Source organism: Nipponia nippon, unplaced genomic scaffold (assembly GCF_047370975.1).
Source record: "Nipponia nippon isolate SJK-2023a ecotype South Korea unplaced genomic scaffold, ASM4737097v1 scaffold_6, whole genome shotgun sequence".
Taxonomy (NCBI): domain Eukaryota; kingdom Metazoa; phylum Chordata; class Aves; order Pelecaniformes; family Threskiornithidae; genus Nipponia; species Nipponia nippon.
Window position 1 is genome coordinate 26696122 of NW_028262380.1, and position 17421 is coordinate 26713542.

The following is a 17421-nucleotide window of genomic DNA, read 5'->3' on the forward strand; positions in this document are numbered from 1 at the left end:
AGATTTGTCTCCCAGATGCCTTTCTCCCTTTGGTCCCTAACATTTATTACTGAAGCATAAACGCAAGGGTTGCAGGGCACTGAGCCGTGAAGACCCCACGCGATGCTCTCCTCCCACCCAGATGCAGTGGCAGTGAGGAGCCCTGGCCATGCCCCAAATCTCAGACCTCCAAGGATGGGCACCACCAGGGCTCACTGCACAGCTCCCCAGTTGGGAGTGCTTCCCTTCATCCACGCTGGCACACAGGGACAACGAGGAACGAAAAATTATACTAAAAAGACTGAAAAGATCTACTGCAGGGGAAAGCACTGCATGCCTCTGGAGCGGATGGCCCAAGCAGGCTGGGGCAACACCTCCACTGAAGGGGTGTTTAAAACCAGATCAGGCAATCACAAGAGAGCTGAGAGACCACCAATCCTTGCTTTCTGAGGTTTCTTCTTCTTGCTTACTCCTCAGTGTGGGCTCTCACATCTACTCCATGGCCTCAGAGGGGCTAGATGCAGCCCCCTGGGAATCTCTCAGGTTTTCTGTCAACCACCACTGACATAAATGCACTGGACATATTTTTCTGCTTGTGGGAAACTACTTCTCTGTCCCCAGCACGGCAGAAGGGTGCAAGGGGTTTCGGGAAGCAGCAAGTGTTACTTGACTTCTTTCAGTACTTCCAACTCCACCCACTGCTGTAGCACCCAAGTTATTTGGCAAGTAAGGTAACTCCCATAGCTTGACCTGGCATGATGAAAGGTGAATGCTTGTCGATCAGCACCACAGTAACTCAAGCAACTCTTGGGAAGGAGATGGAAAAAGCACAGGTGTTTACAATGCAAAACACTGAACTGTTCTTAATCCTGCCTCAAAAAAGAAAGTTCAGTTCATTTACTCAACTTTTATTTCACCTCTTATTTTATTACCCTTCAAAGATCCTTGGAAATACATGAACTTAGAATCATAGAATTGTTAAGGTTGGAAAAGACCAAGATCTTAAGATCATCAAGTCCAACTGTTAACCTAGCACTGCCAAGTCCACCACTAAACCATGACCCTAAGCACCACGTCTACGAGTCTCTTAAATACCTCCAGGGACGAGGACTCACTCACTTCCCTGGGCAGCCTGTTCCAGTGCCTGACTACCCTTTTCGTGAAGGTTTTTCCTAATATCCAACCTAAACTTTCCCTGGCACAGCTTGAGGCCACTTCCTCTTGTCCTATTCCTTGTTACTTGGGAGAAGAGTCTGACCCCTACCTCACTACAACCTCCTTTCACGTAGTTGTGGAAAGCAAGAAGGTCTCCCCTCAGCCTCCTCTTCTCCAGACTAAACAACCCCAGCGCCCTCAGCTGCTTCTCATAAGACTTGTCCTCCAGACCCTTCACCAACTTCGTTGCCCTTCTTTGGACACACTGCAGCACCTCGATGTCCTTCTCGTAGTGAGGGGCCCAAAACTGAACACAGTACTCAAGGTGCGGCCTCACCAGTGCTGAATACGGGGCACTATCACTTCCCTGGTCCTGCTGGCCACACTATTCCTGATACAAGCCAGGATGCCATTGGCCTTCTTGGCCACCTGAACACACTGCTGGCTCACGTTCAGGCGGCTGTAGTGACTGTAAGACTTCTCCCAGCTGCTTATAGAGTATTTTGTCTGTCTCTTCATCCTGGTTGGGTGGTCTATAACAGACTCCCACCACGATATCTGCCTTGTTGGCCCTCCCCCTGATTATTACCCATAAACACTCAACCCTATTGTCACCATCATTAAGCTCCAGGCAATCAAAACCCTCCCTAACATACAGGGCTACCCCACCGCCTCTCGTTCCTTGCCTATCCCTTCTGAAGAGTTTATAGCCATCCATTGCAGCACTCCAGTTGTGTGAGTCATCCCACCATGTTTCTGTGATGGCAACTATATCATAGTTTTCCTGCTGCACAGTGGCTTCCAGCTCCTCCTGTTTGTTGCCCATGCTGTGTGCATTGGTGTAGATGCACTTCAGTTGGGCTACTGATCCTGCCACCTTCTCAGGTGCTTCCATGGTTTCTAACACATCAATAACCCTTGCGTCTTTGCTGCCACATGGATCTCCATCCCCTAACTCCACTGAGACGGCAGACCGAAGGACCTCACTAGCACACCAATCCCTCAAACACTGGCGTGCCTCCCTCAGGCTTCTCTCTAGTGAGCCTGGCTTTATCTCTTTCCCCCTTCAAGTCTAGTTTAAAGCTCTTTCAATGAGCCCTGCTAACTCCTGTGCAAAGATCCTTTTCCTCCTTTCAGACAGGTGTACCCCATCTGTCACCAGCAGGCCTGGTGTCGTGTAGACCAACCCATGATCAAAAAACCCCAAATTCTGCCAGTGACACCAGGCTTGTAGCCAGGTATTGATCTGCTGGCTCTTCCTGTTTCCTCCCTTGTCATTCCCTGCAACTGGAAGGATAGAGGAGAACACTACTTGTGCTCGTGACCCCTTACCCAGTCATCCCAAGGCCCTGAAGTCTCTCTTGGTTGCCCTCAGACTTCTTGTTGCAACTTCATCACTGCCTACCTGAAAAATCAATAATGGCTAGTAATCTGAGGGCTGTACCAGGGTAGGAAGCTTTCTCTTCAACATCTTAAACTCAGGCCCCAGGGAGGCAGCAGATTTTGCTAAGAAGTGGGTCCATTCTGCATATTCATCCTTCTGTTCCCTCCAGAAGGGAGTCTCCTATGACAACAAACTGTCTTTTTTTCTTTATGGAAGCAGTTTTGACACAAGGCGTAGACCAACTTAACCTTGGCAACACCTCCAAGCTTGATGAACCATTGTTCTTATTATTGTTCAATTCCAGTTGCAGAGCCTGATACCTGCTATGCAAGGGCACCTAGGAAGGCGGGCCAGTGACAGAGGAGACGTGTCTGCTGTACCAGGCAGGAACTTGTCGCCACTGCCCTCTATCCCTTAAGTCACCATGTTCAGCCAGGTGGAGAGAGGATAGGGAATCCTCTGTATCATGGGTCCTGTCTGCCTGTTGGGCCTGAGCCAGGGAAGGCAGGGTGCCATTCCAGTAGTCTGTCTCTCTCACTCTCCCTGATACTCCTCAGCCTACTCACCTCCTCCCGGAGCTCTGTCAGTAAGCAGAGGAGCTCCTCTACCTGGGCTCACCTCCCACAGGGGTGCTCACTGCTGCCGTCCTGTACTGGCAAAAGAGCAGAGCGCACCCTGCAACGTGGCACCTGGGTGGCAGCATGTGCCCACCGGAGCTCTGTCTGGCAGGACGCGTCAGTCGTGGCGGGTGCAGAGCTTAGTGAGGCCGTGGCTTTCTGCTGGGTGGATACCGTGGCTCCCTGGTCAAGCTGGCAGAGCTTCAGCTCCCTTCCTGCACGTCCTGCCACAGAAACTGCAGTGCTGTGCCCTTGCTGCCACGCCATCTCCTGTCCGTGGCGCTCCTGGTCACTAGCGCTCCCTAAGGGATTCTTTTATACTTGCCTAGGGAGGGCACGTTACTCCAATCTAAAAGGCTAGAGCCCCTGCGAACAACTAGAAAATTTGCCCCCAAAACAATTAAGTCTGGAGATATTTGCACCAGTTGTGATTTCTGCTTTTTTCTACACCAGCAGCATCGCTTTTTGCAACCCCCTTTTCAGCCTCCTGGAAGGAGCTGCAGGGAAGCCTGAGAAATTGGCCTGTTTCATCATGTCCAAAAGCTGTCCTGGCACCCATAGCAACTCGACATTTTATTTCTCAGCTCTCTTCTGTAGTATCAATTGATAGTCCATTTTGGAAAGAAACTGGAAACACTCAATAGAACAATTTTATCAGAGTAGAGGTAAATTCAAGATAGGAAACAAACCTAAAAGATAGATGTCTAAGTTGCAAGTTGCAATTGTTGGATGTTTTTAGAGTCCATGAATACTTACATACACAGGCATCTTAAAACCAGCGATCCAACCCAGTATGACAGGTCCTATTGTCCTACTCAGTCCTCTCTGATAATAACCACGGGGGTTAGAAACACACACCTCTCCTACTTTGATCTTGAAAGGCAATTCTGAGGTTTTCTAGGGCTTTCTGTTTATTTTTAACTCTTTTCTTACAGAGACTGAAGTCAGATATCTGGACATCTGCTTTTCTATAACTGTCTGTTTATAATATATTGGTTGCCAGTATGGTGAAGGTAGCGTAGAATTTTAAAAAGCCCTTTATTGTGCTTTAGAAGAGTGATGAGCGCTGAGGGCTTTATTAATTGATTTTTTTTTTTTTTAAATGAGGAAAACCCCCATACTCAGCAGGGGAAAGTTCCCCTTTATTTCCATACTGCAAACAAACCACAGCTCAGCTAACACTTGGTTACTTAAATAAGCAAACTTGCCAACACCTCAAAACAGCTTAGAAAATCCCCCTTCCTGAGTGCTGAAAGAGCTCATACACCATACAGTGGCAATACACGTGAGGGAAGAAAATTTTAAACACATTATTTAAAAAGAAACAAAACTTATGCTGGCTCTTAGCATCTTAGGCCACCCATATTTAATTAGACTACTTGGAATTACTCTAATTTAGTTTTCAGTGAATATGAATTTTCTACCCAGTTTCTCATTGCCAAACCTGGAGCAAGTACAAAGACTGAAGGAGCCAACAAGCTCAGCATCAAGTTATCTAAATACCTCCCATTGATAGTTTCTCTGGAAAATGTCACACATATATCAAGTATCCCGAGAAATAATATTAACTCAAACAGCAATTGTAGTAAACGGAAAACTTTTCATTTTGCTTGTGAAGAGGTGACTTCACGAAAATTTTCTCTCAACAGCAAAGGTTTGTTACATATCAAAAAGAAGATCAGAAGATCCATTATATGTCACATAGTGGGGATTTCTGGTTACGATTTTAAAAAACCCTACACGTCAAAATAAAAATCACTATTGTCATAATCGCGCACGACTGACACGTAATGCAGCTATGGATTAGGACCATGGTGGCCTCCAAACAGTATATAATCTCTGCGCTGTAATAATGAAAATACAAACAATATATGGCAAACTTCTTTAGCCTCATGTCACCCTCAAGAATCAAATCGCCTCCCCTCATCTCAACAAAGTTGTACCTTTATATATTGGCTTGGATATAAAAAAAGTGACAAAGTCCATTAACTAGAGTAAATGAGATCTCTAGTTTTAAAAATAATAGCGATGTGTTGTAAATCACAACAGAGCCAGTGCTGAAGTCATCATTACTGTTCAAATAATTAACGAGCCCAGGCTTCCAAAATATGAAATGCCATGGTTTCCGCTTCTGAGTTACTGTATGGAACTACTGCACAAAGAAAACAAAACACAGAAATTAAATGACCTAGGGTTTGGGAGGACTTTTTTAAAATAAAAGAACATCATCAAATGACTGGGGGCGGAGGGGGGAACACTCACAAAGATTTGAATTAGAAAAGTGAAAATTTTTGCTGAACCTAAAAATCATTGCTCGGAAAAAGTTTGTTTGTTGCGTGTTGGCAGCTATCAGTAGTTTAGCATAACCAGACAATCATGTACTTCTCACAATATGTACCCATTGATTAGTGAAGAGCAATTATTTCTAAACTAGCAAAAGGTGCAATTAGCATAGTTTTAGGACCCTGTCTATAGCATTTGCTGATGCCTTTCCTAAAGCAGCAGTTAATCCTCTGGGACTGAACAGGGGGCTGCCAAGTGCTCCCAAGCAGACAAGGAGCTGCATCTGAGACCAGTGCTTGTATTTCAATGCAATCCACCTCCCCACCAAAAGCACTGCTAAATTACCCCTCTCCTTCCAGCTGCCAGCTGACAGGAGTTAAGCAACACATTTCTAAAACACTGGCTGCGAGCAGCCTTTATTTGCATACCTGTTTCGTCGGGCGAGCTCGGCGAGGCGCTGTCCTGGGACAATGTAGTCCAGCTGGAGTCCTCATCGCTTGGGGCCAGGTTTTGAATCCTATGGAGGGCGCAATCTGTTTTGGCCCCAGTTTTTGGGTGGTCTTTCTTAGTCTCAGGGCTTGACGACACTGTGGCAACTTGGCCATCCTCTGGGCTTGACAGCTTGTTTTGTTTCCGGGGCAGGACTTCCCCATTGACAATAACGGTAGAAGCCTGGCTGTTGCTGTGTGCAGATTTATCCTCCATCGCAACAAAACTCTGCTCTAGCTCTCTAGCAGATGTCTCTAGATCTGCATAGTAGTTCAGGAAGCTCTTGGTCCTCCTTGGCTGCGAGGGTAATATTTCACAGCCAGAGGAATCCTGCGGGATTGGCTCTTTGCCTTCAAACTTCTCAGAAGTTACGTTTATGCCCGCAGTGGTACTGAGGTTTTTGTTGGGATCCTGCTGCCCCTGCTCGGCGGCTTTCCTGAGCTGGTTTTCTCCATTCTTCACCAGCTTTATATTGGCAGAGCTGTTCCCCAGAAGGGGCTGCGCTGCTGGATCGGAAAGACCCATGGCTGTCTGAATATTAGTCAGTGCATACTTTTTCCTGCATTTTGGAGGAGTGCTGTTCTTGGTCTCCGTGTGCCTAATTTCCGCATTCAGAAGTTCGTTATGAGAGGAGCGCAGGTTAAGGGTGTTTGGTGGGGTGGCGGGGTTGTTGCGGTTCACAACGTCCGTCGTGCTGCTGCTTGCCATAAACACTGCCAATGCGTCCACGCCAGAATCAACTAGAAAAGCAAAAGAAACAGTCATGAAACACATTCATTATATACACTATTTTGCTAGGGCTTCTGGTAAAGGGATGTGGCACTTCACATAATTGTTTTATAGTAGGAAAATTACCACAGTCTAAGTGGGTAAGAGAATAGACAAAAGCTTAGCTTATTTAATAAGGAAAAACAGAGGCAGAAAAATATAGATAGATAATCAGGACCACAAAGCTGAGAAAAAGCAGAAAGCTTGACCCTATGCAAGGCAGTTTTAAGGCAGTTTTTTCATGTCTGATTCTGTTGCAGGCAGGCTTGGGACAGGAGAGGTGCCCTTTGCAAATGCCTGGGAGTCCAGAAATCATCCTTACCATCATTTCATTTTAGTATTTCACCTCTACCTCCAACGAGGAGGAGGGGAAGAACTCCTTGAGCGCTCATCACTAGGAAGCAGAAAATTGGAGAAATGTCTAAGCAGACCGCAGGCAGATGCTGCTGCTGCTTTTTCATCTAGGGTAGAACTCAAGCACTGTTAATTTTAAGCCTGAGTGGCCAGTCAGCTGTTGCCTCTTCACACCTGCATTTTCTCTGCTCTTTGTCTGTCTTCCCCCCGCCCCCCTTCTTTTTTATTTTTCCCCGAAGGGCGAAGTAGAGGGTCAGAAGTCAGGGAATACAAAAAGTAAAGTATTTCACAATGCTGTATTTGACTGGGGGGAGGGAGGGGGTGCAGGGGGGAATCCCTTGACAAAATATCTTGCTGTAATTCAATCAACTTTAAAAAAGGGCTGCTCCAGAGATGAAGATGGCTCACTGTTTCTGCAGCTCACAAAGCTCAAACTTAAGGATAAAACGTATATCCCAGGGCAGAGTACATATATTCCAAAGTTAAATAAAATCATTCTTTTGTCTACCTGTAGACAAGTTTCTGATTTTTTATTAGCCAGGGGCACAGCTCACATTTTGAAAAAATATTAAGTTTGCTGAGGGAACAGATTTTTTTAGACTATGAAAAAAATGATCAGAAGTATATCTTTTAAAAACTATCATTTGTTCCTTTACTGACTATTTATGGCTCCCACTAATCTGCACAAATACTCCATGAACACCTCAATTTACATACTGTAGTAGTCACTGTTGGTTTACACCTGGGAACTAAATTAGAGGCCGATTAGTAAATCACTCCCACCTGCCACAGCATGAAACAGCCTTTCTGTTGTTCCTAATTCTCAGGTATCACTGACTGCTTATACTGCACATAAAAACTTATCTGGGGCTTATCCAGGAATGAAACGCTATAAATTGAGCTAGCCGATGACAGATCATTCCAGCTGAGTTGTGTTCCATCCTTGTATATTTGATATATGACAGAACTGACTGCTGTACAGATTTACAAGAGATTAAATATATGGGTTTTAAAAGAACATACACATAAACACAGAGGGAAAAGAAGCACTTCACAGTGTTACCTAAACACATGCACAGTTGCTAGTGTTCGCTTCTCTTTGACGGGCTGCAAAGCTGCACACTTCCAACCATCACTGAGGTTCATTTAAAATCAAGCAGACCGAGTATACTCTCTGTTCCCTGAATCACCCACCTAGAACAACTTCTAAAACTTGTTCAAAACAGAATTTAAACTAGATTTTACAAATGTTAATGTCTGATATTTCCTCAAGCACCAGTCAGTCAGTCTAGACCAACCACAAATTCTTCAGAAGACAGATCACCCCACACACACTGTGCAAAAGCCATCAGCTTAGGTAACAGTTAACAAACATCCTATGGACAAATTCAGCTTTAGCCACAAAAGACTTCTAAAACACAACCATCACATAATTTAAAGAAACTTTGTAAATGTACTTCTCAAATACATCAATAAATGTTACTTTCTGCATCTTGCCTAAAAACAACTAAGTCTAATGCAAGCAAAGTCACATCTGACCCAGCGTAATGTTACCAAAGCACGTGTTTTAATGTAAAGACGTGAAATGGCCTGTGTTTATGGACTGGATGTTTTATATTTTTTTCTGAATCAGTTAAGAGTCTGACAATCTGGAAGTCACATAAAAAATAATTAATAGGGCAGGATAATTTTGACCCCCTGCCTGACCTTTAGAACTTATGGAATTGCACAGTATCTATGGATTTCACTAGCTTATATTTTACTTTATGCTTCAGCAAATTAAAACAAGCATTTATTTTTTTCATCAATAAATATAACTGCCACAATCCGGAACAAGACTGAAATTTATTCTTGTTCTTTGTTACAAGTGAGCTGCTTCATGCAATGTTTACCACTATTTTTACCACTGAACAAATTTCTTAAAAAATAATCTTCCTAGATAAAGCTTAAGTATCTGCCTGCCAGATTATGTTTAGCCAGTCTCCTGCCGTTAGCATTTCACTTATCAAAAATATTGTAAGAATAAGCACATAGAAACATTGAAACAAAATGTATTATGTTTTACTAATCTGCTTGATAAAGCTCCCCCATGGATTTATGATGAACATTGCCATGTTGATCAATGACTGAGCCAAAGCCTCCAGAAGTCTTCGTGACCCAAGCAGTGTTTGTAAGTTGGGTGCTAAGGTGGGTTGGTGTATGATCATAAGCAGAAAAATGTCAAAAAGAACCTTTCGCTACACACCACCTCCCCTCCTGACCCCCTTTCAAACGATCCGTTGATCAAACCAATGAACATGCAAACAGTACCACGAGGCACACACAAAGAGGAGCAGACTGTCCTCTCAAAGGACAGGCGCCGGCTTGCTGGCCGTCACCCCACACTCCCAGCCAGGCTCTGGAACATGCACAGCTGGCAACCCTCCACTCTTGGAAACAGATATAAAGGTGGGAAAAAGGGAAGCAACAAAAGAGGCAAAAAGAGAGTAAGAAATACAGATGGGAAGGGGCAGGTCTTGCATCTCAAGGGCAGAAGTTGCTACCAGACCAGGACTAACTACAGTGCTGGAAAATGTTTGAATGCACTGAAAAAAACCTAGATTGCGTAGTAGAATGGTGTAAGGAAGAAGAGTGATAGCCTGTCCTTCCTCCTTTACACATGACGTGGTGACGCTCAAAACACGTCACTTTTCCCAGAGGAAGCACATCCCAACTTTCTAGTTAAAAACTTCAAGGAGATGCAACTTCTTCCTGCGGCTGTAATTTCAAGATCGAAATTCCAATCGCTGACTTCTTCTGTCTTTCATTTTGTCTCTCCCACCGACCCTGCCTCCCTCACCGCAGGGGTACCTGACGCACACCGGTGCTGCGCCCCTCATCAGCTAACCAACGCCCTGTGCCAGGCGTCCTGCACCCAGGCACCCTGCTGCAGGCAGAGCCCGTCCCCCCTGCTCGGGCAGCTCCTTGCACTGCCTGGCCACCGGCAAGGACAACGCTACTGGCATAGGGCACCCTTTTCTCAACTCCTCTGCCTTCTGCTGAAAAGCAAACACAAATGGACAAGCACACCAGGAATCACTGAGTTGATACGTATATCTCAGCTAAAGTAGGGGAACAGTGCTAAGTCATAAGTGAGTAAAAATAGGGTATTATAATAAAAAATATTGGACTCCGATGAAAAACTAAGAATAATTAGGATGTTATCATTACTGGGAATAACAACATATTAATAAAATGCAGATGCTTAAACACAGCACTTAAGTAGGCAGATGACCTGTCATAGCAATTCATTAATGATTTTAGCTCGCTTACTTTTTAAAACAAATCACGGTCTCAACTGCATATGTCTAACATTTAGAAACATACCTACAGATACAGATTAATATACTTTCACCACTATATTGTGTTTAACACAAAGCAGTCCCAATTTTCTAAGCATCATAATAATACAAATAATGCTATTACCTGAGTGGCTTTTATTGATGTTTTTCAGTCTTATCATAAACCTTACAGAGCTAGAAGGAGGGGAGAAAAAATGCCATTGCAAACAGAAAACAGTGCATGACCCATTTGTCTTTACCTCTAATAAGACTTTTTTGCATTGTATTGTCTATAGGAATACTTTTGAAAAAGATGAATAGAGGGTTTATGGGTTTATTCAAAAAGGCACTGTTAGAAAGAAAGTGCTTGCTCTTTTTCATGTGTAAGTGCAAAATGAAAGCGAAATATGGGCCTGGGAAGAAGAAGGAGGAAAAGAGGAGGAAAAGTTTCACATATTTGCATAGCAGAATCTTTTAAAGGGCGTCTGACCTGGAAGTACTTCTGACATGGCTCACGGGGCGTCAGCAATGCATCAGGAAATAGATTATAATTTGAAATCTGAAAAGAGGGATCATTTAAGAATTAAAACCAAAGGAAAACACAAAATAAAAATACCACATTTCAGAAGCTCCTGAGAGACGTTAAGCATTCTAAACAACCCTGGAACGTAACAGTGAGGATCTTCTGAGCTTTCAATGATATTTGACAGTCATTAAAGTATGGGAGAGGCTAGCCTACAGCAATGAGAACACGTAATTAAAAATAACTATGACATTTTTCTTAATGTACACTTTACTAGGAGCACAAGTTCAACAATATTCTCCAGTTTTAATCAACATACTGTAGCAAAAACTTCGTGACATTAGAAAATCTGGGGTTTTCCCCCAATTACTCAACTACAGCTTACTCGGGAAACTACAGCAGCATTGGTAAAAATAAACACAGCAGTAAGGCATGTTCACATGAGAATCTGCAGAATGAGATCCAGCATATGAAACTGAGAAGCATATGAAACTGGAATCATAAAAACCAAGCTAGGCAGCAAGCTTCTGTACGGGACCCTTTCCTGGCCATCTTCTCAAGAGTAAACCATTTTGCCTTGAAGTCTCTGGTTTGGATGTGAATGACACACACGCTGGGAGCCAAGGTATTTCTATGCACTTACAACTATTTCTGCCATTGTGCCTAGGAAATATAGGAAAGAAACAATACAAACCTTTTCATAAAGCAGATTTCCTTTCTGCAAGGACATCTATTGAGTACCAAATGGTTAATGACAAACTCATGCCATGGGGCTACAGCCTCAGGTCCTGTACACTTCAGCTCTAAAGCCTAAGTAGGTGGAGAGAACGCCTCCGTTACACAATTGCAACTCAACACTAGCTAACTCCCTCTGCTTCAAAGGGTAAATTCCAATGTTAAAACATTAATTCTTAATCAAGTATCCTAATGCACTGCTTTCTCACATTTGCATTCATTCTTCAACTAGGACCAGCTAAATGGTAAGAGTCAAACAGATGTCAGCCAAAAGCAACCTGTTAAAGTCTAGATTTACATTAATGTAGCTGAAATCAGAATTGAGACTAGAAGATTTCTTAGTGTCAAGTGTCATTGTGCTCCTTCTTGCCTACGTATCTACACAAATTCCAGGGGACATTAAACACTTTCAGAAGGGAAAAGGAAGGAAAACACCTGAATGAAGTGCTGTGGTAGATCAGAGCAACTGATGATGTTTCTACAGCCAGTGGTTTTCGTCTCGCTGCTCCCTCCAGCAACGACATCTCTGCTGGACGGAGCTTGGAAGCTGGAGAGAAAAAGCTCAGCAAAGCCAGGAAAGCAGGAAATGCCGATGGTGGGCAGAGCAGTTTTGGGATCGCAAGAGCAGGAAAGGAGCAGGGCTGCAAGCAGCTTGCATGTATGCTCTCAAACCCATCTGCAGACTCCTCCACACAAACCTCAGAGCTGCTGAGGATGGGAAGGAGCTTTTGAGATCATCTAGTCCAACCCCCCTGCCCAAGCAGGGAATCACTGCTGCCCTCTCCACTCCGCCCAGGCTCTGTCCTCACATCAGAACAAAATCACTACTTCGATGTGCTTGCTAAATGCAGCTTCTCCCATTTCCAGCTATTTCTGCTTCACCTAGTCCTACTGAAATCACCATCCGGTAAACAGCTTTCTGTCCTGGCTCCTCCTTCCCCAAGAGGCACCCTGCCAGCCCCTGCTGCCACAACAATTACATTTTTCCTTTTAGAGCTAATCATGCTGCCAACTGACCACAACAGCCTACAGCAGTGCTGTCTCTGTTCTAGTGATGCTCTTATTAATGGAAATCCATAATGCTGACCTGTCTTTAAATAACGTTATTAAGGGAAAAACAACTTCAGATTCTGCAATGAGTTCTGGCACTCAAGTGGAGTATGCCTTCCCATTTGCCATGTTTTCCCTGCCCCTTCCTACACAGCCAGTCAAATTCCTCTTCCAGCAAAAATTCGGAGACAAGATGCCTCTCAGAATCAGATTCTAACGGCTACAAAGGAAAAAGAAAACCAATAAAAATGAAAAAAAAAGAAACAGGCTAAATCCATTGCTCCTTTACTTAATAAAATTTTAAGATACACACTGATTCTTTAGATGTATCTATTTGACTATCTGACTGAAACTCTGTTGCAGACGACCTGGGTTATCTTATACTACGAGTATTCTTAAATCAAGTGATCACTTGGAGAAACAAAGAGCAATTCTTTCATTTACATAAGGCATAACCATGACATGCAATCACGACTAATCCTGCATTTAGTAAGGGAAAAAACAAGATGGCATACTAAGTCTTTTCCAAATTCAATTTTCTCCCTTTAATTAGATTTCCCCCCCTGTGCAGAATGGAACCGTCTGGCAGGCAAGAACAGTGTTGTCAAGGCAAGAAGATGGAGCGTGTTTTTTCTGTCAGCTACTTGCAAGCGCAGATAATAAGACCTTCTGTCATTGGATCTATACATTCACAGCGACATTTGCTAAGTAAACCTCAGTCATTTTTTCTAATCCTGTTGCGCAAATTAAACTCCTGAGCCTTAACGGTCTTTTTTTTTAAAAATCTACATATAAATTACTCAATCTCTACAATAAAGATCACACCTCAGACTTATTTGTTAATTACAAACAACTCTACTTTAAATGCACATGCTAATATAGGGCACAAGCATAAACTTCATGCTCTGCTACACTGAGACACAAACTCAGAAATTGTAACTTAAATTGCTGCAACTGAGATGACTAATAAAGCAAGAAGGACTTGGTCTTCCATATCCTGCAACTTCAGTCTCAAGTGCCATCCAAAAATACCTCTTACCAAGTCTGAAGGTAAGCAACGTGTAATCAGACCTGATGAGTATCACCAAAACCAAAGCATGATGCCACATGAAAAAGAAAGCTAGGATAAGCTGTCTCGGGGAAAAAAGGCAACCAAAATGCTTTGTAGGACAGGTAGCCTACCCAAATGCTTAATGGAGTAATAGAAAGGAACCAGTGGCCCACAGATTTGGCACATAAAATGACTTAGACTGCTTAGACTGAATTCAGACCAGGGATTTTCCCCCCCCACATAAATTTAACTTAGATCATTCGATAGCTCCTAAATCAGGAAGCAGAACCATTCAAAAGATGATTGATTCCTGAACAGGGTTAAAGAAACCCACAGGGTCCAGCACCAGCTTCTGAGCTGTTAATAATGGCACTAGCCCAATACCAAGCTCTTTGGTCAGGAGACACAGGCAGCGAAAGTAGGAAAGAGATTAAGCATAGGTCACAGCATTATTAACAGAGGGAGCCAAAATGTTAGCTGAGCCCCTGTCAGATGCAATGGATGAGTTAAGTTCCAGCACAGCATCTGTGCTGGACAGGAAAAAAAAATAATTCAATAGATGATTATCATTAACCACCTCCCACACATCTTGTCTGTGGTCCTGCTATTGCAGCTTGCAAACACTCGACTGTTCCTGCAAAGCCTAGAAACAACACTGCATACTCCTGAGCACAATCTGCTTCCCAGAGAGCAACTAACTGCATGCACATAAATACAGACATTTCAGCTTCTCTTTTTAAACTAATATATTTTAACAATTAAACTTCTGATGGCCTGGCATCGTGATTTCACCTGCTACAACTTCACCTGCCCTCCAAATTACATATAATAAATTTATGGCTAGTTACATATTAATCTCTTATCAAGGTTACCCAGAAATGTTTTTACCCTCAAATTACCCAGCCTGGTAGCAACCATTTTGAGCCATCTATTATCACTGCCTTGTAGCTGAGCTCTTAAAATGCATCTGAAAGGGCATGGTACACCGAGATTGTTTTCTTGTTACTACAAGGTTGTACTTAGTGTCAAATTGAGCTCTAGAGATAAAAACCTAAAAATTAAATAAAGGGGAAATAATCTTTCAGTAGACTCTCTACAACTCTATATGAAAAAAATCAAGAATATGTGTATATCAAAGGTCTCCATATCAAGAATGAAAACCTCTAATTTCATTAATTCATATGTGTTTGCAAATAATTTCAAATTGCTAACAGTAAGTTGAGACCTGTGAGCAAAAATAAAAAAGTCCAAGTCTTAGTAACAGAACAGAGCATTAGATTGATTGCCAGGTTTTGCAAGATGAAACTATCAGGGCTCTCAAGGAGAAGAAATCAAGATTTTGCACATTGACAAGATTGCTTCTGTTCCACATACATTAAAAACATCCTGTATCTCACCCAGGTAAGTCTATTATATGTGCGCTTTTAACTACACCTGCTAAAACTGTCTCAAAGTTGGACTCACATGTCCTACCCACATATCCCTTGCTCCCAGTAATGGAACAGGATGTATTTCAGAGCACAGGATGCATCAAACCAGAAAAGGTCTCCACATTTCTAGTTTGTTTTTCCATTAAAAGCTGAACCAAAATAAGGCTCATTACACAAAGACCTACATCTCAGCAAGGCTGAAAGTTGCCAGCAAAGCTACATATTGTCTTCAACCAAACTTTAATGGGAGAAATCAGGAATACTTCAAAACGTACACACAGTTTATAAACCAACTGTTGCAGTACTGCTTAACCTGACAGAACGCTGAGAGATGACTAAAACGACCATACCCGACAGTAACTCTCCCAGTGTAATCATAGTACTAGAATACAGGAATAACTTCAATCTTGGCCTGCTGTAGCAAGCAGAGCTCCTTGAGAATGCTGTTGTACTAACACTGAGAAACTTCTACCCATAGTGCTCACATATAAAACAAACCCACATGCTCATAAAAAAAAAAAATCTCAAAGTATCGTATTTGCCTTATGGTCCTCATAAACTAAACAGATCAATCCATAATAAAGTGGAAAGAGAACATAACAAAAAAGCAACTGCACTTACTGGCACTTGTATTACACTGAAGTGTGGCTAAAAGTGGGCTCAGTTTCAACAAGAGGCAAACTTGGCTGTAGAAGACACTGAACAAGTGGAAAAGAACAAGCTAGTAGTATTACTGGCCTGAATTTCAACAAGGAGTCTTGAGTTCCTGACATGCTAGCCAAAATCCTCTACTCCTTTTTCTGTCTACAAACTCATAGATCTTCACAAGGCACTTTAACATCAAAGGAACTGGTGTTCCTGTGAAAGGGGACAAACATGCAGTGCAAATCCGGTACCATGGTGGTTCTCCATGAACATGCACAACCCCACGCAGCGTTACCAGGAAACCTCCAGCTTCAGAGCACTCTACCTCTGGCTTCACCATGAAGAAGAAACAAACCCGTCAGGATCCTGGAGTAGAGTACTATTAACTATGCTAAGAATAAAACCAGAAGTGATGATATGCATTCAGAGTAATACACAGTTCTTAGAGAAAGCTTTTTATCTGCAGGCTCCAAGTCAGCTCCTATCTGTGGCAACCAGCAAATGTTTTGGGGCTTCACCAGGATCACGGAAGAGGCCTCAATGAAGTAGCTGTGCAAGTCTCCACATAGCTTCCTAGGAAAGGTAGAAACCTAAACAAGAGAAGCTTTAACTGGGAGAGCAACATACGTGTCACTGAGTGCTGTGGTAAACTTCACTGCATGAATCGTCTGTATTCCCACCTTTTCCTCAGCTAAGCAACAATTGCATGGAGCTTTTCAGCAACTTTACAGAAAACTGTTCCCCCTGAGCATGACCTCAGCCAGTGCTAAAGCTTGAGTCTTGTTTACACCAAGATATCTTTCTCTGGAAAGAAAAGGTCAGGAGATACAGGGCAGGATTTTACAGATGTAGAATTTTACCAGAATGCTTCTACCAAGAGCAGCACAGTGGATATACTCCTCCTTGGGGGTCAGGGTGCCTCTTTGGGTGAGTTTTCTGTTACTCTGGGAGCGGCTCCAAGCCAAGCCCACAGAGCCACTCCACAGTACATTTTCACACCGACTCATCTTGGGCTAACGATAGCAACGTAATTACTGGCACTGGCTCCAAGACTGGAAGTTTGGGGTTTTTTCAGGGGTTTGCTGTTATTTATAATGTCACCATTCTCGCATGCATTTCCTTATTTCACTGCAACAAAGCTAAGAATTTCCAGAAGTTTCACTAAGCAACAGCCCCCTTGCAAGACCAGCAGTGGGGGATTGGATTGCCCCGGTGCAAAGAAGGACGCAGCTGAGCACTCCTTGAGAAGCTGAAGAGACACAGACAGAACAGGAATTTGAGTGTTCCTGGAGGGAAATCAAACCCCAAGTTTATAAAATCAACGCTGCTCTCTCTGCATTCGAGTATATGCAATTACTTACAAGAGCAGCTCTAGCACAGGAGATGATCAGGAAGAACCGAAACTCAAACTTCTCCCCTCCGCAGTCCAGGGGAGTGCCTTCGCACCAGGGATATTTCCTTTCATCCTCATCCTTGATATATGAACGTTTCACCAAAATGGTATTTCCCAAAAAGGTTTGCTTGGGAAAAAAAAAAAAAAAAACCACCACCACCCTCCATCAGAAGTTTCTGAAATAAAACTCCAGTCAGCTCTAATAATGATATTGGCAGAATTATATCAATAAATCATTCCATATG

The 17421-nt window shown here is 43.1% G+C and overlaps 1 protein-coding gene across 13 annotated transcripts in view; it reads right to left on the reverse strand.

The window, feature by feature from the left end:
- The window catches only part of APBB2 (amyloid beta precursor protein binding family B member 2), a 204682-nt gene that overhangs the window by 94714 nt on the left and 92547 nt on the right, over positions 1-17421 (reverse strand). For 9 of the 13 annotated variants that reach the window (XM_087736243.1, XM_087736240.1, XM_087736248.1 and 6 more), the window contains one exon: positions 5847-6647. In XM_087736243.1, the coding sequence (XP_087592369.1) occupies positions 5847-6647 (801 nt within the window). Of the gene's footprint in view, positions 1-5846; positions 6648-10839; positions 10909-17421 lie in introns of all 13 variants that reach the window. The other 4 variants (XM_087736251.1, XM_087736246.1, XM_087736250.1 and 1 more) reach the window with 1 other exon arrangement.